At 42.4% G+C, this 20,761-nt stretch overlaps 1 protein-coding gene across 4 annotated transcripts in view; it reads right to left on the bottom strand.

Moving 5' to 3' along the window:
• Positions 1-19,258, bottom strand: part of LOC115148593 (CAP-Gly domain-containing linker protein 2) — an 83,353-nt gene extending 64,095 nt beyond the window's left edge. For all 4 annotated transcript variants that reach the window (XM_029690624.1, XM_029690625.1, XM_029690626.1 and 1 more), the window contains exons 1-3: positions 18,727-19,258; positions 12,799-13,018; positions 5,054-5,595 (exon numbers count right to left, since the gene is read on the bottom strand). In XM_029690624.1, the coding sequence (XP_029546484.1) occupies positions 5,054-5,595; positions 12,799-12,922 (666 nt within the window). In that variant the 5' untranslated portion in view covers positions 12,923-13,018; positions 18,727-19,258. The remainder of the gene's footprint in view (positions 1-5,053; positions 5,596-12,798; positions 13,019-18,726) is intronic.
• Positions 19,259-20,761: the final 1,503 nt, after the last annotated feature.

The raw sequence follows: 20,761 nt of genomic DNA, 5'->3' as shown, positions 1-20,761 counted from the left end.
CGCATTGAGCTTATCAGGCTGTTGGTTGTGGCCTGTGGAATGTTGTCCCACTCCTGGATATTAGTGGGAACTGGAACATGCTGCAGTACATGTCGATCCAGAGCATCACAAACATGCTCAATGGGTGACATGTCTGATGAGTATACAGGCCATGGAAGAAATGGGAATTGTGTACAGATCCTTGCGACATGGGGCCGTGCATTTTCTTGCTGAAACATGTGACCCGTTTCAGGAAACTAGGCGTATGTCGTGGGTCACTACTTCACAGGAGAGCCATTTGAAAGTATACTTTTTTTTAAATCAAAATGTGTTTTTTGGCAGAAATCTCTTCTCGAACATGTGAACTTTCATGTGCCTTAATAACAAACTTGTATGCCATCTGTAAATACGAATAAAATTGTTAAATTATGAGCCTAGTTGGTTTAGCCATGGAAAAAGCGGCAACCTTCCCGCTAGCCATGAATGGCTGAGATAATGATTGGGCTGGACATGCCAAAGATGAGTTTGGATTGGTCTGCCATATGGCACGCTTCTGTGTATTTGAGCTGGAAAGTATGTCTAGGTAATCCTGTCTAATGCGTATTTTTGAAAAATGTATCGCATAGTAAAACTGCATAAGTGTGGCTCTCCACCTTCTGTAGGACCGAGTTTTGAAATCAGTGGAATTCAAGTATGATAGCTAAGGAGATGGAGAAAACACCTGTCTCCAGATTACATCTTCAAACTAAGAGCAACCATGGCATCCGACAGCTACATTTTCAGATATTGGTTAGCTATCTGCAGATTCATACATGGTAGTAATGTCATGAGTTGTGATTCTGGTTCATTGTTTAGCTGGCTAGCTACATGTCTTAACAAAAGACTCCACTATGCAAGTATCCATTTCAATAGAATGTCACTGCGACAACTGTTGATAGACGCTGGTTAGCTACCTGCAGATTCATGCAGGGTAGTAACGTCATGAGTTTTGATTATGGTTCATTGTTTACCTAGCTAGCGACATGTCTTAACCTCTCTTGGGGAGGTCATAATTCAAAGTTCTCAAACATACGACTATTTTACACCATTTTAAAGATACACGTCTCCTTAACCTGTTAGGGGGCAGTATTTACACGGCCGGATAAATAACGTACCCGATTTAATCTGGTTACTACTCCTGCCCAGTAACTAGAATATGCATATAATTATTGGCTTTGGATAGAAAACACCCTAAAGTTTCTAAAACTGTTTGAATGGAGAGTATAACAGAACTCATATGGCAGGCAAAAACCTGAGAAGATTTCATGCAGGAAGTGGCCTGTCTGACAAGGTGTTGTTGTTCTTGCCTCTGTTTATTGAAAACTGTGGATCTTAGCTGTAACGTGACACTTCCTACGGCTCCCATAGGCTCTCAGAGCCCGGGAAAAAGCTGAACGATATCGAGGCAGCCCCAGGCTGAAACATATTATCGCCTTTGCCAAGTGGCCGATCAGAGGACAAAGGGCTTAGGCGCGTGCCCGAGTCGACCCAATGCTGTATTTTCTTTCGTCTGTTTACCTAATTGCAGATTCCCGGTCGGAATATTATCACTTTTTTCCGAGAAAAATGGCATAAAAATTGATTTTAAACAGCGGTTGACATGCTTCGAAGTACGGTAATGAAATATTTAGAAATCTTTTGTCACGAAATGCGCCGTGCGCGTGACCCTTATTTACCATTCGGATAGTGTCTTGAACGCACGAACAAAACGCCGCTGTTGGAACATAACTATGGATTATTTGGGACCAAACCAACATTTGTTATTGAAGTAGAAGTCCTGGGAGTGCATTCTGACGAAGAACACCAAAGATAATCAAACTTTTCTAATAGTAAATCGGAGTTTGGTGAAGGCTAAACTTGCTGGGTGTCTAAATAGCTAGCCCTGTGATGCCGGGCAATCTACTTAGAATATTGCAAAATGTGCTTTCACCGAAAAGCTATTTTAAAATCGGACATATCGAGTGCATTGAGGAGTTCTGTATCTATAATTCTTAAAATAATTATTATGCTTTTTGTGAACGTTTATCGTGAGTAATTTAGTAAATTGTTAGTAAATTCGCCGGAAGTTTGCGGGGGGTATGCTAGTTCTGAACGTCACATGCTAATGTAAAAAGCTGGTTTTTGGTATAAATATGAACTTGATTGAACAAAACATGCATGTATTGTATAACATAATGTCCTAGGTGTGTCATCTGATGAAGATCATCAAAGGTTAGTGCTGCATTTAGCTGTCTTCTGGGTTTTTGTGACATTATATGCTAGCTTGAAAAATGGGTGTCTGATTATTTCTGGCTGGGTACTCTGATGACATAATCTAATGTTTTGCTTTCGTTGTAAAGCCTTTTTGAAATCGGACTGTGTGGTTAGATTAACGAGAGTCTTGTCTTTAAAATGCTGTAAAATAGTCATATGTTTGAGAAATTGAAGTAATAGCATTTCTAAGGTATTTGAATATCGCGCCACAGGATTCAACTGGCTGTTACGTAGGTGGGACGATTTGGTGCCACCTGCCCTAGAGAGGTTAATGTAACCACATTGTCCGATTTCAAAAAGGCTTTACGGCGAAAGCATAAAGTTAGATTATGTTAGGACAGTTCCAACACAAGAAAAACCACACAGCCATTTTCCTAGCAAGGACAGGCGTCACAAAAACCAGAAAACCAGCTAACATTATGGACTAACCTTTGACGATCTTCATCAGATGACACTCCTAGGACATCATGTTACACAATACATGCATTTTTTATTCGATCAAGTTCATATTTATATCCAAAAACAGCATTTTACATTGCCGCGTGATGTTCAGAAAATATTTTGCCTCCAATACTGCCGCTGAATCAGCACAACAATTTACAAAAATACTCATCATAAACGTTGATAAAATATTAAACTGTTATTCAAAGAATTATAGATGAACATCTCCTTTATGCAACCGCTGTGACAGATTTCAAAAAAGCTTCACGGGGAAAGCACACTTTGCAATAATCTGAGAACTGCGCTCAGAAAAAGACATCAAGCAATACAGATACCCGCCATTTTGGAGTCATCTAAAATCATAAATAGCATTACAAATATTCACTTACCTTTGATGATCTTCATCAGAAGGCACTTCCAGGAATCCCAGGTCCACAATAAATGTTGTTTTGTTCGATAAAGTCCATAATTAAAAAAAAAAGTTATATTTACGTTAGTTGAAACATGTCAAACGTTGTATAGCATCAATCTTTAGGGCCTTTTTAACATAACACTTCAATAATATTCCCACCGGCCGATTCCAATGTCTTGAAAAACGTTTTAGAACACAGCTACCTCCTCATGTGAACGCGCGCCACAAAACTCATGTCCTTCCCTGAGTCACCAACTCCCCGGCCTTCTTGTTCGCTCTCTGTTCACTGCAAAAGCCTGAAACAAGGTTCTAAAGACTGTTGACATCTAGTGGAAGCCTTAGGAAGTGCAAAATGAACCATAAGTCACTGTGTGTTAGATAGGCAAAGACTTGAATAGACTACCAGCATCAGATTTCCCACTTCCTGGTAGGATTTTTCTCAGGTTTTTGCCTGCCATATGAGTTCTGTTATACTCACAGACATCATTCAATCAGTTTTGGAAACTTCAGAGTGTTTCCTATCCAAATCTACTAATAATATGCATATTCTAGTTCCTGTAGGCCATTTAATTAGTAGGCCATTTAATTTGGGTACGTTTTTCATCCGGCCGTGAAAATACTGCCCCCTACCCAAGAGAGGTTAACAAAAGACTCCACTATGCAAGTAACCATTTCGGATGCATTCGTAAATTCAGTCTGGCCATCTACTCCGATTTCAGAGCACTCTCGTCTGAGAGTACCATAGCGTAGAATAACTGTTCAATTTACGAATGCACAACACCTGTTGAATATGGCCGTGTCAGTAAATAGTTGGCAAAAAAGCGTCATTAAACGCTTCACCAACGTCACCAACGCTCTGGATAACATGAAAGCAGCCTAATCATCTCTGCTAGGGTGAGTAAAATGGTAAGAGTTTGGGTGGGGGCTCAAGCTTAAGAGGGTGTGAACGATGCTGAATGGGTGTAGACAAAGAAGAGCTCTCCAGTAGGTATCAAAACATTCAAAGGCCATTTTCTCAAAAGTGAGGTTACAAGTTTATCAACTTTCAAAGCAGAATTACCTTTCCATTATTTCTCAAATGTAGTGAATGATATACCATGTTGTAGCTCTGTGTCTCTGTTTTTATCCAATGTAAAAAAAAAAACACAATATCAAATTTTGCTACATAAGACCGAATCAAGGTGGTCGGTCACACATGAAGTGATGGCGGCGGATGAATGGTACAACAATGGGCCTCAGGATCTCGTCACTGTATCTGTGCATTCAAATTGCCATCGATAAAATGCAATTGTGTTCATTGTCCGTAGCTTTTGCCTGCCCATATCATATCCCCGCCTCCACAATGGGGTACTCTGTTCACAACGTTGACATTAGCAAACTGCTTTCCCACACAACGCCATCTGTCCAGTACAGTTGAAACCGGGATTCATCTGTGAAGAGCACACTTCTCCAGCGTGCCAGTGGCCATCGAAGCTGAGCATAAGTCGCTCTGGATAAGAGCGTCTGCTAAATGACTTAAATGTAAATGTTACGACGCCAAACTGCAGTCAGATCAAGACCCTGGTGAGGACGACGAGCATGCAACTGAGCATCCCTGAGACGGTTTCTGACAGTTTGTGCAGAAATTCTTTGGTTGTACAAACCCACAGTTTCATCAGCTGTCCGGGTGGCTGGTCTCAGACAAAACATTTGAGAGAAATAAGCTATTTTTGCATATGGAAAATTTCTGGGATCTTTTATTTCAGTTCATCAAACATGGGACCAAAAATGTACATGTTGCATTTATATTTGTGTTCAGTATACTTGACCTAGAAACTATGTCTGAACCATACTGGTAACCCAACACTGTGTGTGTGTGTGTGTGTGTGTGTGTGTGTGTGTGTGTGTGTGTGTGTGTGTGTGTGTGTGTGTGTGTGGACATGGACTCACCAGCACGCGGTCTCCCACTCGAAGGTCCTTATCCCCGCCTTTCTTGACCGAGCCGCTGTCGGACATGTTGGAACCTGACTCGTTACCCGTCTTTACCGAACTGTTGAGCATGCCTTCCCTGAGTGGCATAACCGCACGCTGACCAGCGGGCGAAGCCCCGTTGACGCCATGGAGCGTCAGGTTCTGAGCCGTCAGGGAATCAGCAGAGTGGCCGTCGCTCCCTTCGCCCACCGGTTGCCTGGTGAGCTTGGAGGGGCGCGTGAAGATGCCCTGGTGTGGCTGGCACTCAAAGTAGCGCACGCCGCCCACAGAGCCGTCATTTTTGCCCAACAGGTCGTTGAGGACCACCCCAGCCCACTGTCCCGGGGCGAACTGGGTCTCGCCCAGGTAGGCGATGACGCCCGGTTTGACCCTGTTGACCCAGACGCGTTCGCCAACTACGTAGTCCCCCAGGACGTCGTCCCCCACCTCGGATGTTTTGGAGCACGACTTCTCCGAGGCATTGCTGCTGGGGAGTGGGGAGGTCTGCTTGTGTTGGGAGTCTATGAATGTAGAGAGAGAGAGAGAGTATGAGATCATGTAGGCTACAATCATGGAATTCCTATTTACATTCATTACTATTGTAGACAAGAGTATAGGTTACAATCAGATAATTCCTATATTCATTCAAATGGACATGGATCTACAGTATGGCGTTGATTACAATGATGAAGAGCAGTGCATGCCATAGGAACAAAAGTGCTGAATAGGGGAGAGAAAAGGCGATACACACAGGTCTAAAAACAAATAATGTGAAAAATAATCAACTAAACAACGTAGCTTGTCTATAGGATTAATATGTTGTGTTGTACGCAGGTTACAGTCCAGTTTTCTCAATTCAGTCATAATACAAATGTAGAAGATCTATAATAGTGATGAGTGGGTTTGACGGGTTTAGGGTCATGAAATATTGAATCGATGAAGAGCGGGTGGGTGGCGGGCACGTTGAATCAAGAGAAAACAATGCATTCAAAATCCAGTCACTCAAGCATCTATTTATCCAATTTCGTCATATCATATCACAAAACGGCATTTATGCAAGGTTAGCCATTACTCTACTTCCTAATGAAAACTGTGTCTGAGATTATCTCTCATGTAATGATGACTTGACCGGTACTTTGCTGTTTGACACATGATGTTTAGATGAGCACTATCCATTCTGGTGAGAGAGACACAAGCTGTTAACTGTAGCAAGGCAGCTAAGCTGTGTGTGTGTGTGTGTGTGTGTGTGTGTGTGTGTGTGTGTGTGTGTGTGTGTGTGTGTGTGTGTGTGTGTGTGTGTGTGTGTGTGTGTGTGTGTGTGTGTACGGTTGGTGCCAGGACTGTCTCTCTAAAACCACAAGAGTGGGGGAGGGGGCCCAATGGCTGTTTTTATGCCTCAATTGCTCCCATATGTTGTGAGACCGATAGACTTGGTTGCAAAATGGGTACTACATTGAACAAAATAATGTGGGTTTTAGCATGATAATTCAGTTTTGAAACTTAATGGGATCGTACAATGGCATTTATGGAGGTACAGTGCCTTCAGAAAGTATTATCACCCCTTGACTTTTTCCACATTTTGTTGTGTTACTGCCTGAATTTAAAGTTATTACATTTAGATTTTGTGTCACTGGCCTACACACAATACCCCATAATGTCAAAGTGGAATTTATGTTTTTATAAATTTTTACCAATTAATAAATCTGAAATGTTTTTAAGTAAATAATTATTCAACCCCTTTGTTATGGCAAGCCTAAATAAGTTCAGGAGTAAAAATGTGCTTAACAAGTCACATAATAAGTTGCATGGACATAATAGTGTTTAACGTGATTTTTGAATGACTACCTCATCTCTGTACCCAACACATATGATTATCTGTAAGGTCCCTCAGTCGAGATGTGTATTTCAAACACAAATTCAACCACAAAGACCAGGGAGGTTTTCCAATGCATCTATTGGTACATGGGTAAAACAATTTAAAGCAGACATTGAAATTCCCTTTGAGCATGGTGAAGTTATTAATTACACTTTGGATTGTGTATCAATACACGCAGTCACTACAAAGATATAGGTGTCCTTCCTAACTCAGCTGCCGGAGAGGAAGGACACTGCTCAAAAAACAGTTATTATGATAGAAAACAGAGGATGGACCAACATTGTAGTTACCTCACAATACTAACCTAAATATTCAAAAACATGCATCCTGTCTGCAATAAGGCACTAAAGTAAAACTGCAAAACATTAGGCAAAGAAATGCACTTTATGTCCTGAATACAAAGTGTTTTGTTAGTGGCATATCCAACACAACACATCACTGAGTACCACTTCATATTTTCAAGCATGGTGGTGGCTGCATCATGTTATGGGTATGCTTGTCATCGGCAAGGACTAGGGAGTAAAAAAATCACAAAAAAACAAAACAGAATAGAGCCAAGCACAGGCAAAATCCTAGAGAAAAACCTGGTTCAGTCTGCTTTCCAACAGACCCTGGGAGACAAATTCACCTTTCAGCAAGACAATAACCTAAAACACAAGGCTAAATATACACTGAAGTTGCTTACAAAGACAACATTGAATGTTTCTGAGTGGCCTAGTTACAGTTTGGACTTAAATTGGCTTGAAAATCTATGGCAATACTTGAAAATGGCTGTCTAGCAATGATCAACAACCAACTTGATAGATCTTGAAGAATTAAAAAATAATAATGTGCAAATATTGTACAATCCAGGTGTGCAAAGCTCTTAAGAGACTGACACAGAAAGACTCACAGCTGTAATCGCTGCCATAGGTGATTCTAACATGTATTGACTCAGGGGGTTGAATACTAATGTCATCAAGATATATTAGTATTTTTTTTTTTTTACGTTTCTTCCACTTTGACATTAGAGTATTTTGTATAGATCGTTGAAAAAAAAAGATAATTAAATCCATTTTAATCCAACCTTGTAGCACAACAAAAAGTCAAGGGGTGTGAATACTTTCTGAAGGCACTGTCTTGTATGTTCCCCCGCAGGAATGTAACATTCACCACTTAGAAAACATTTTGTTTTGTACAATGTGTTTTACGTTAATTCATTAGAAATCTATACACTGTAATTGCATGAATGAAGAGTGATTATAACATCAATCTTGATGGGTTACAGAATACAATAATGTTGTACATTAAACAAAACAAAATCAAACAATGTCATTAAGGCAACTGTATTTTGATGTGAACACAAAATAAACACTTTTAAGTGTAATGAGTGTTAATCATAAGTGTAATGGGTGTTTCAGCAGGTATCTAAGGAGGAAAAACATCAGTATCTAGCTTGTGTGGAGATTAGGTTCAAGCAGCACTGATAAATCAAACTCTAGTCTTTCTTGACAAAGACTAGGATATGCTGGATGAAACCTTGTATACATCCCAAATGACAACCTATTCCCTATGTAGTGCAGTGCTACTTTTGACAAGGACCCATAGGGCTCTGGTCAAAAGTAGTGCACTATTTGGGGAATATGGAGCCATTTGGGACACTGCCCCTGCTTCCAACAGCTACTCTTTCTGGCCATAACTAATGTGTGTTTGAAAAGGCCTATTAAATCTGAACTTCCACTATATTTGGGACTCTTATAGAAAAGGGCATAGCCTACGATTTTCAATTGCTAGTGTACATTAAAATGTCATTTTAACCCCAAATAAAGTGATTTATAATGGGACGATGAAAGTCACTTGTACCCTTCATATTTCAAGTTATTATACCTCCAAAACACAGATACTTTTTTTTACCAAACAAAGCTTTGCACATCGGCCACATGATAATGAGGACAATGTCCTGTGAGGTCATGTGTGTGCTTGCGTAGGTAATGTGTGTGTACTATGCAGTATGTTTGTGTTGGTGTGTATGTGTGAAGTAATAAAGTGTGTGCAGTAGCAGGTGCTGTATGTAGTATGTGCAGTTGCAGGGGGTATGGGTGTGTGAGCATGCTCCTGCTTGTGCATGTTGTGTGTATCATATGTGTGAGCTTTGTCAACACCATGGCCCTGTGCCACATCACTGGGCCAACACAGAGAAGAACTCTACCCACCCCCTTCTCCCTCTACAAGTTCCAGCCAGACAAACAAGCATGCACCAAAAAAGACAGGCGCAGTGCTAGTCCAAGTGGCTGGGTTGCCGGGGCAACGGAAGATCGAGGGGAAAATGAGGCGGGCAGGAGGAAGAGCAAGAACACAGGCCTCACTTTCACTATTGTGCCTAGCCACCTCCCACCACCATCTGAATCCAACTATTCAAACCAGCCCTAAACAATCACCCCACCACAACTCCTTAGAACACCCCCTCCCTCTCCCTCACTCTCTCTTCCCTTGCTCTCTCCCTCTCTATCTCTCTCTGCCCCTCTCTCTCTCTCTGAGAACTGAAAGCTTTCAGAGACTTAAGTCCAATAAGTGAAGTTGTCAACAATGTCAACATTGTAGACCTACACAAGGCTGGAATGGGCTACAAGACCATCGCCAAGCAGCTTGGTGAGAAGGTGACAACAGTTAGTGTGATTATTCGCAAATGGAAAAAACACAAAAGAACTGTCAATCTCCCTCGGCCTGGGGCTCCATGCAAGATCTCACCTCGTGGAGTTGCAATGATCATGAGAACGGTGAGGAATCAGCCCACGGGAGGATCTTGTCAATGATCTCAAGGCAGCTGGGACCATAGTCACCAAGAAAACAATTGGTAACACACTACGCCGTGAAGGACTGAAATCCTGCAGCACCCGCAAGGTCCCCCTGCTCAAGAAAGCACATATACATGCCCGTCTGAAGTTTGCCAATGAACATCTGAATGATTCAGAGGTCAACTGGGTGAAAGTGTTGTGGTCAGATGAGACCAAAATGGAGCTCTTTGGCATCAACTCAACTCGCCGTGTTTGGAGGAGGAGGAGGAATGCTGACTATGATCCCAAGAACACCATCCCCACCGTCAAACATGGAGGTGGAAACATTATGCTTTGGGGATGTTTTTTTGCTAAGGGGACAGGACAACTTCATCGCATCAAAGGGACGATGGACGGGGGCCATGTACCGTCAAATCTTGGGTGAGAACATCCTTCCCTCAGCCAGGGCATTGAAAATGGGTCATGGATGGGTATTCCAGCATGACAATGACCCAAAACACATGGCCAAGGCAACGGCCAATGAGTGGCTCAAGAAGGAGCACATTAAGGTCCTGGAGTGGCCTAGCCAGTTGCCAAACGTCAGCCTCGAAACCTTAATGACTAGAAGATCTGCAAAGAGGAGTGGGACAAAATCCCTCCTGAGATGTGTGCAAACCTGGTGGCCAACTACAAGAAATGTCTGACCTCTGTGATTGCCAACAAGGATTTTGCCACCAAGTACTAAGTCATGTTTTGCAGAGGGGTCAAATACTTATTATCCTCATTAAAATGCAAATCAATTTATAACATTTTTGTCCATGCGTTTTTCTGGATTTTTTTGTTGTTATTCTGTCTCTGACTGTTCAAATAAACCTTCCACCAAAATAATAGACTGATCATTTCTTTGTCAGTAGGCAAACGTACAAAATCAGCAGGGGATCAAATACTTTTTCCCCTCACTGTAATCACAATATATTTCTAAATGGAAAAAGTAGCCTTTTGGTATTGAAATCCAAGGAGGATGAACATAGGGACAGGACAACAAGAGGACATTATCTAGGCCTGCCTGCTTATTATCAAATCAATTGGACCTCAATAAAGGGAAGAGTATGTACTGTATTATATCACCAATCAACGACAGAAACAATGGCAATGATCTTGAACTAAAAAGGAAATTAGAGCAGGGCTTTTAGTACACAAATGGAAATTTGATGACCAAACAGCTATTCACTCAATAGCCCAAACCTGATTCTCTGTGTGCACTGCAGGCAGGCAGTTGATGAACACTGATGTGGGAAAAGATGACAGTCAGTTAGTAGGATTAGGTAAATTACTATGACTACCAGCTGTTCCTGAAATGACCCTGATCTAGAAAAATATTATAGAGACTAAGTTTGGATTTTTTTTGCTGTGGAGCCATGGTTCCAGGTGTTGAAAACTGTCTTAAAGAGTGACATTGCGGCCTATGCAGCTGTTGTAGATGTTGTAATGTTGGCTTATGGATGCATGCGTAAGGGGGCCTCCTCCGTAAGGGCGCTTGAGAAATGGGGACATTCAATAAATAAGATAATTCAATGGCATTGTTTTGTTTGTTCAGGTAACTGAGAGGGACTTGAAGTAGGCCGATATACTAAGTCCTACCTCTACCGATTTAAAAATACTTCCTTTTTATATAAATAAAGCATTGCTAATATTGCTTACAACATATATTAATATTGTGTTACAAAACTGTGCATGGAGAGAGGCATTTTACCAACATTCAATAACTAAGATAATTCACATGACTTTATTGAATTTGGATAATTGAGAAGGAATTCAAATAACACTATTAGTCCTACATCCCTTAAAATATCTATCTATTGATAGTTAATTGTACATAGATTATTGGTAGTTATACTTACAACATACACTAACACTGCACTGCAAAATAGTCCTTTTGAAGGAGGAACAAAAAAAAAATAAAAAAAATATACACTGTCAAAGGCATTACTGCAATGCCTGATTCTCATTTACCCACGACTGTACTTCCTGTGTTTTTCTCTTTCCTTTCCTTTGCTCACAACATTCCACCGTCAACTTAAACCATGACACGGCTGCCTCTGATTGAACTCTCCCATACAGGCTAATGCAAATAACAAGACAGCAGAAGCAGCCCAGACTCCCCCAGACAGTGTTTGGCCTCCTGTAGGCTAATATCAGCTGAGTGCAGCTGGGAGGGAGAGTCTAGCTGTAATTTTGCAGAAAGCTGTGCAAGGTTAGCGTTTTTCGTCATGACTCTTGTTCTGGAGGCAGTTCTACAGAGTGGTCAGTAGCTCGCACAGCCACAAAGTCATAAAATCTAACTGTAAACCTAACCACACTGCTAACCCTAAAGCTTTTTTTTTTTTAAACGGCTAATTTTTACAATATAGCCAATTTTGACTTCACAGCTGGCCTATTTAAGGGGAAATTGCTCAGTTCTGCCCAGGATGAGACTCATGACAATAAACATCATCCTGCCTAGGGTCTGGGCTTGTTATGTGATCTAATACCGGGAATAACGTAAGTGTCCTATTTCTGTTGGCTTTACACACTGTCAACACCTGGGTAGATGGAGAGTAGGTTTCGGATTTGTCATGGTGGTAGACAAATATGGTTTAGTACTAAGATGTCATCTCCGTGAATCACAACAAAATCTCCTACAACAGTGATTCTCAACCTGAGGTGCCAATACCCCTAAGGGCACCTGGCATATCCACAAGGGGTACTTGAGAAGACTCATAAGAACACAGGCCTAATGATCAGTTGCACATGAAGGGGTACTTCGGACAAAGCAAAATGTGATTGGGGCTACAGTAACCCAAAAAGTTTTTAAAACTCTGACCTAAAGCATAATACTGTACCTAGTGCCCCGAGTTTTTTCTGACAACATGAGCTGACCAGGAAAAACTCAGGGCCCTGATAACAAACAAACAATCAATAACAACAATCAAGGAATCGCTGGTCACTTCCAATGATGAAATGCCACCATGATTGATAGCCTAATTAAGTGATAGAAAATCCGCTCTCTTCCTGAGAGTCTAGAGGAAGTCTTGAAGTGTGAAGAAGTGACTTACTGTCTTTATGGCCCACAGTGCCGGAAGCAGATCCCCCACCAGAAGTTCGTCCCACGGGGCCAGGGGAGTGCTTTGGGCCCCTGCCAGGGATCTTCAGTCCACTGGACTTCAGCATGTTCATCATGTACAGGGGAGATGTGCAGGGATGAGAAAGTCCCTATCAAGGCTTTCGGTTTGAGGCACTAGAAATCGGAATGGTGGCAATCTCTCTCCATTTTAGCTGTGGAGAGGAGTGGAAGCATCAAAGTGTATTAGTGACGACGCTAGCTTTATCCATCTGTAAAGGACAATTCGGTTCATAGAAACATTACAGGAACATTCTGTACTAGCTGGGTTTCTTGTTGAGATCTCCAGCCCTTTTAAAACTTAAGCCATGTCAAGGTGTAGCAAGTATAGCCTATACTGTACTACTGTAAAGGCCTACATATTTAAATAATTGAGTGGTTCCTTTAAAAAAATTTTTTTTTAACTATAGATAATAAAACAATAGGCCCTATTTCTGATTTTGGTCAATCATCTATGTTGTTGATTCTCCTGAACTCTGGCCAATGGGCCTTAGTAAGTCAAATGTATAGTTTCAAGTGTGTTGTTGGTGAATTAATGCACAGGGACTTAAATGTGTTCACTTTCACAAAAAGAGCTTCCCGTTTTGCCTCAAAGCTAAAGTTTGTATTTCAAGAATTTTCACTGACAGAAAAAGAGACATTTGGTCTTATATCCTAGGGCTATTTATAGAATTGTGGTTATAATAGTGGTTATTAGACTTCTGTTAGGGTTAGGGTGGCCTTATACCAGTGCCATAGCATCACATGTCTATGAGAGGACTTCATTGCACTAGGCTCTGCCCACACACTCTGAGATCTGATCAGCTGCATTCCCAATTGCATGCATGGCCTACAAGACAAATAACATCTCTCCAACCATAATATGTAATTCATGACAATGTTACATCACTGTTCTAGCACCACGTCGCACTTATGCAGGTTTCGAGATAAGACGACTGACAAAATGCAAAGATGCTTTTACAGTATCATCAGCACCATTCAGTCGACTCATGTATCAACATCAATTCATAGGTTATTTTATGCAATAGTCCTGTATATGCTTTCAGAATATTTCCTCAGGGCAGTTTTATGACAGCTCTGCTAGGGGCTATATTCTTGACAATACAAAGTTGCTACTTTGTAGCCTATATACACTACATGACCAAAAGTATGTGGACACACATGCTCGTCAAACATCTCATTCCAAAATCATGGGCATTAATATGGAGTTAGTCCCCCTTTGCTGCTATAACAGCTTCCACTCTTCTGAGAAAGCTTCCCACTAGATGTTGGAACATTGCTGTGGGGATTTGCTTCCATTCAGTCACAAGAGCATTAGTGAGGTCAGGCACTGATGTTGTGCGATTAGGCTTGGCTCGCAGTCAGAGTTCCAATTCATCACAATGGTGTTTGATGGGGTTGAGGTCAGGGCTCTGTGCAGGCCAGTCAAATTCTTCCACAACGATCTCGACAAACCATTTCTGTATGGACTTCGCTTTGTGCATGGGGGAATTGTCATGCTAAAACAGGAAAGGGCCTTTCCCAAACTTTTGCCACAAAGTTCGAAGCACAGAATCGTCTAGAATGTCATTGTATGCTGTAGCATTAAGATTTCCCATTACCGAAACTAAGCCTAGCCTGAACCATGAAAAACAGCCTCAGACCTTTATTCCTCCTCCACCAAACTTTACAGTTGGCACTATGCATTCGGGCAGGTAGCGTGCAACTGGCATCCGCCAAACCCAGATTCGTCCATCGGAATGCCATACGGTGAAGTGTGAATACCATTTGGTGAAGTGTGAAGTGTAAATTTGAGAACGCGTTTCCACTGCTCCAGAGTCTAATGGTGGAGAGATTTACACCACTCCAGCCAATGCTTGGCATTGCACATGGTGATCTTAGGCTTGTGTGCGGCTGCTCAGCCATGTAAACTAATTTCATGAAGCTCCCGAAGGACAGTTCTTGTGTTGACGTTGCTTCCAGAGGCAGTTTGGAACTCGGTAGTGAGTGTTGTAACCGGGGATAGACTATTTTTTACCTGCAACATGCTTCAGCACTTGTCGTTCTATTCTGTGAGCTTGTGTGGCCAATCACTTTGCGCTGACTGTTTCCACTTCACAATAACAGCACTTACAGTTGACCGGGGAAGCTCTAGCAGAAATTTGATGAACTGACTTGTCAGAAAGGTGGCATCCTATAATGGTGCCACGTTGAAAGCCACTAGGATGGCGCCGACAGAGATGGTCACCTCGCTACGTGTTCTTAGGAAACAATACAGTATTTTGTTTTTTTATGTATTATTTCTTACACTGTTAACCCAGGAAATCTTAAGTCTTATTACGTACAGCCGGGAAGAACTATTGGATATAAGAGCCACGTCAACTTACCAACATTACGACCAGGAATATGACTTTCCCGAAGCGGATCCTCTGTGTGGACCACCATCCAGGACAATGGATCGGATCCCAGTAGGCGACCCAAAACAACAGCGCCGCAGAAGGGGCAGACCGAGCGGTCTTCTGGTCAGGCTCCGTAGACGGGCACATTGCTCACCGCTCCCGAGTATTCTACTCGCCAATGTCCAGTCTCTTGACAACAAGGTAGACGAAATTAGAGCAAGGGTTGCCTTCCAAAGTGACATCAGAGATTGTAACATTCTCTGTTGCACGGAAACAATGCTCACTCGGGATACGTTATCAGAGTCAGTACAGCCACCCGGTTTCTTCACGCATCGCGCCGACAGAAACAAACATCTCTCTGGTAAGAAGAAGGGCAGGGGTGTATGCCTTATGATTAACGAGTCATGGTGTGACCATAACAACGTACAGGAACTCAAGTCCTTTTGTTCACCTGACCTAGAATTCCTTACAATCAAATGTCGACCACATTATCTACCAAGAGAATTCTCTTCGATTATAATCATAGGCATGTATATCCCCCACAAGCAGATACCTCGACAGCCCTAAAAGAACTTCATTGGACTCTATGTAAACTGGAAACCACATATCCTGAGGCTGAAATTATTGTAGCTGGGGATTTTAACAAGGCTAATCTGAAAACAAGGCTCCCTAAATTTTATCAGCATATCGAATGCGCGACCCGGGCTGGCAAAATTCTGGATCATTGCTACTCTAACTTCCGCGACGCATACAAAGCCCTCCCTCGCCCTCCTTTCGGCAAATCTGACCACGACTCCATTTTGTTGCTCCCAGCCTATAGACAGAAACTAAAACAGGAAACACCCCTGCTCAGGTCTGTTCAACGCTGGTCCGACCAATTTGACTCCACGCTTCAAGATTGCTTCGATCACGTGGACTGGGATATGTTCCCGGATAGCCTCAGACAACAACATTGATGTATACGCTGATTCGGTGAGCGAGTTTATTAGCAAGTACATCACTGATGTTGTACCCACGGTGACTATTAAAACCTTCCCCAACCAGAAACCGTGGATTGATGGCAGCATTCGCGCAAAACTGAAAGCGCGAACCACTGCTTTTAATCATGGCAAGGTGACCGGAAACATGACCAAATACACACAGTGTAGCTATTCCCTCTGCAAGGCAATCAAACAAGCTAAGAGTCAGTATAGAGACAAAGTAGAGTCGCAATTCAATGGCTCAGACACGAGACATATGTGGCAGGGTCTACAGTCAATCACGGATTACAAAAAGAAAACCAGCCCCATCGCGGAAAACGACGTCTTGCTCCCAGACAAACTAAACAACTTCTTTGCTCGCTTTGAGGACAATACAGTGCCACTGACACGACCCGCTACCAAAACATGCGGGCTCTCCTTCACCGCAGCCAACGTGAGTAAAACATTTAAACGTGTTAACCCTCACAAGGCTGCCGGCCCAGACGACATCCCTAGCCACGTCCTCAGAGCCCGCAGACCAGCTGGCTAGGGTGTTTACGGACATATTCAATCAATCCCTATCCCAGTCTGTTGTTCCCACATGCTTCAAGAGAGTGACCATTGTTCCTGTTCCCAAGAAAGCTAAGGTAACTGAGATAAACGACTATCGCCCCGTAGCACTCACTTCCGTCATCATGAAGTGCTTTGTGAAACTAGTCAAGGATCACATCACCTCCACCCTACCCGACACCCTAGACCCACTCCAATTTTCTTACCGCCCCAATAGGTCCACAGACAACGCAATCACACTGCCCTAACCCATCTGGACAAGAGGAATACCTATGTAAGAATGTTGTTCATCGATTACAGCTCAGCATTTAACACCATAGTACCCTCCAAACTCGCCATTAAGCTCAAGACCCTGGGTCTCGACCCCGCCCTGTGCAACTGGGTCCTGGACTTTCTGACAGGCCGCCCCCAGGTGGTGAGGGTAGAAAACAACATCTCTACCCGGCTGATCCTCAACACTGGGGCCCCACAAGGGTGCGTTCTCAGCCCTCTCCTGTACTCCCTGTTCACCTATGACTGCGTGGCCATGCACACCTCCAACTCAATCATCAAGTTTGCAGACGACACTACAGTGGTAGGCTTGATTACCAACAACGACGAGACAGCCTACAGGGAGGAGGTGAGGGCCCTCTGAGTGTGGTGTCAGGAAAATAACCTCACACTCAACGTCAACAAAACAAAGGAGATGATCGTGGACTTCAGGAAACAGCAGAGGGAGCACCCCCCTATCCACATCAACAGGACAGTAGTGGAGAAGGTGGAAAGTTTTAAGTTCCTCAGCGTACACATCACGGACAAACTGAAATGGTCCACCCACACAGACAGCATGGTGAAGAAGGCGCAACAGCGCCTCTTCAACCTCAGGAGGCTGAAGAAATTTGGCTTGTCACCAAAAACACTCACAAACTTTTACAGATGCACAATCGAGAGCATCCTGTCGGGCTGTATCACTGCCTGGTACGGCAACTGCTCCATTGTTGTCCTCATCAAGGACAACAACCACCCGAGCCACTGCCTGTTTACCCCGCTATCATCCAGAAGGCGAGGTCAGTACAGGTGCATCAAAGCTGGGACCGAGAAACTGAAAAACAGCTTCTATCTCAAGGCCATCAGACTGTTAATCAGCCATCACTAACATTGAGTGGCTGCTGCCAACATACTGACTCAAATCTCTAGCCACTTTAATAATTAAAAATTGGATGTAATAAATGTATCACTAGTCACTTTAAACAATGCCACTTTATATAATGTCTACATACCCTACATGACTCATCTCATATGTATATACTGTACTCTATACCATCTACTGCTTCTTGCCTATGCCGTTCGGCCATCGCTCATCCATATATTTATGTGTACATATTCTTATTCATTCCTTTACACTTGTGTGTATAAGGTAGTTGTTGTGAAATTGTTAGATTACTTGTTAGATGTTACTGCATGGTCGGAACTAGAAGCACAAGCATTTCGCTACACTCACATTAACATCTGCTAACCATGTGTATGTGACCAATAAAATTTGATTTGAGTGCTTCAATAAGGCCATTCTACTACCAATGTTTATATATGGAGATTGCATGTGCTCGAATTTATACACCTGTCATCAACGAGTGGGACTGAAATAGCCGAATCCACTAATTTGAAGGGGTGTCCACATACTTTTGTATATATATATATGACAGTGCAGTAGGGCTAAGCTTGGCTACAATATTACAATTTGATGTTCTAAGCATCAAGGACCATTAGGATATTGAGTGATACATTGTCATTGCTAAGCTTGTTGGATACATTGTTTACACAATTATATTGCGAATTGATATTTCTGTGCTAGGGAAACAGAATGCGCATCCAATCACATACAACCTATTGACCTATTGTTATACCAATTACAGCGTGGTGTGCATTTCTACTTCAGCTCAACAAATCCCGATAAATATGCATGAAAGAAACGCTTACCTTTTAATGTACAATTTACGCATAAACGTATTTGTTTTTCCTATAGGAGAGGGGTGCGCTGATCGGTTGATTTATCAGAAGGTTGCCACTCCCTATACACCAACACCGGGATGCACAAAAAATATGGATGCTGAGCTGGAGCTGAAAGGGAGAGTGTGATAGGATGCGAGCCGCATTTGGCTATTTCAGGCGACTGAGATGCCGGTTTAATTTCAAAATGCGACTTTCAGAAACAAAATTAGATTGTTTTCAGAAACAAAATGTGATTGTTTTCTCATAGCAAACAGAAACAACAACGTAACAATATGCCAAGTCCTCGGTCTGCCTTCTTGTTTGCGGTTTTGGTGTGCAACGCAGCATCAGCAACTCGCATGCAATCATGCAGCTTCGATTCCCGTCCACGACTCTTAAAGGCGCTGTATGGTCAATCTGTAGTCTGCATTGGTCGTGCAGCGTTTACGTACGGTGATAGCCTCTACAGAAGTCACGGCACTCATAGTTCTTGCGCTTCGTCGCGCAGCGCAGAGCTGTTGTGAAGGAAGTTGTCAAGGAAGTGAGTTTGTGTTTATACAGGACCTCCCGCCCTCACCTACCATCAACCAATCATGTAAATGCGGAGCTATACGGAGTCCTACACATTGTTACACAATTTGAGAGGCACACAGTGATGCGGAACAGAGCTCAATTTGGCCTCCGCGGGTGCGTCACACCATCCATACGGCGCCTCCGAACACATTTTCGGATGAAGCATAAATTGACTCTTAAAAACGTTGACCAGTACGCAGTCAGTCGCACATGTGGCGTATTGAACACAGAAGCTGAGGAGGTTTTCAATGTTTCGCTTGGGGGCGCAATGGATTTTTGGCCTCTTTTATTGCCTCTGTAGCCTCCCCTTTCGCTGGCTCAACCAAACAAAGAGCTAAGGAAGTGGACGCTGTTGCTGAGAGAGTTGTGAATAGAAGAAGGCCAACAATGTTGTGGCCGGCTTGGAAGGCATTCATAAATAGTTGCATATTTTGTATATTTAAGGTGTAAGAGAAAGTAGGATTGACTATAATAATTTATCCAGATTATTCATTAGTCCAGTTGTTCAATTTTGCTTACAGGAATTTCTGTGCACCTGGTGCTGAATCACTGGGAAATTGTTATCTTTCCTGAAAATTCATTAAATTAGATCCCACTTAGCAATAGGCTATAGCACTGTCCCTAATACGATTTACAATAATTACAATATACTTTTTTTGTAACTCACACTTAAGGATTTCCAAATATACATACAATTGAGATAATGAACTGACAATATAATAACATTGTAATTACACTGCCTACTGTTATAATACCATACAGTCTAAATACACAGACCTGTATAAGGGAAACTTATTGAAAAGTAGGTCTACTGGATATTTGGAAATGACAACTATAAGTAGCCTTGCCCTATCTTATATTTTGCAATATTTATGGTAAAAGAAAAAAGTATTTTAAGCAGAGACATTTGAACAACTCTCAATCAGTTACACCTATAAATTGAATGTGATTTAGTGCCATAGTGATTTAGTGTGGGCTCTCGAGTGGTGCCATGTCTAAGGCACTGCATCTCAGTGCAAGAGGCGACACTACAGTCCCTGGTTCGAATCCAGGCTGAACCATATCCGGTCGTGATTGGGAGTCCCATAGGGCGGCGCACAATTGGCCCAGCGTTGGCCGAGGTAGGCCGTCATTGTAAATAAGTATTTGTTCTTAATAACTGACTTGCCTAGTTAAATAAAAAATCAAGTTAAATGTGCACTGGTCCATCATCAATACCCTTTGAAGCACTCAACAATCATCGCCTCAGGCATCTCAATGGCTGTGGCACAACATTGATAGATTGTGGTAATTTGTCAGTGTCTAGTCTATATTGTGGCCCTGAGTGTCAAGGATGTGGTTAGCCTATTACATGCTTATGCAAAAATGCTAATTTCCAATTGGGTGTAATGCAATGGGTGGCGAAAGATCTTGTTGAAGGGATGTCTCATGGTTAGTAATGTTTAGTCAA

Source organism: Salmo trutta, chromosome 15, assembly GCF_901001165.1.
Source record: "Salmo trutta chromosome 15, fSalTru1.1, whole genome shotgun sequence".
Lineage (NCBI taxonomy): Eukaryota > Metazoa > Chordata > Actinopteri > Salmoniformes > Salmonidae > Salmo > Salmo trutta.
The sequence above is the reverse complement of the archived record's forward strand: the minus strand, read 5'-3'. Positions and strand labels throughout refer to the sequence as shown.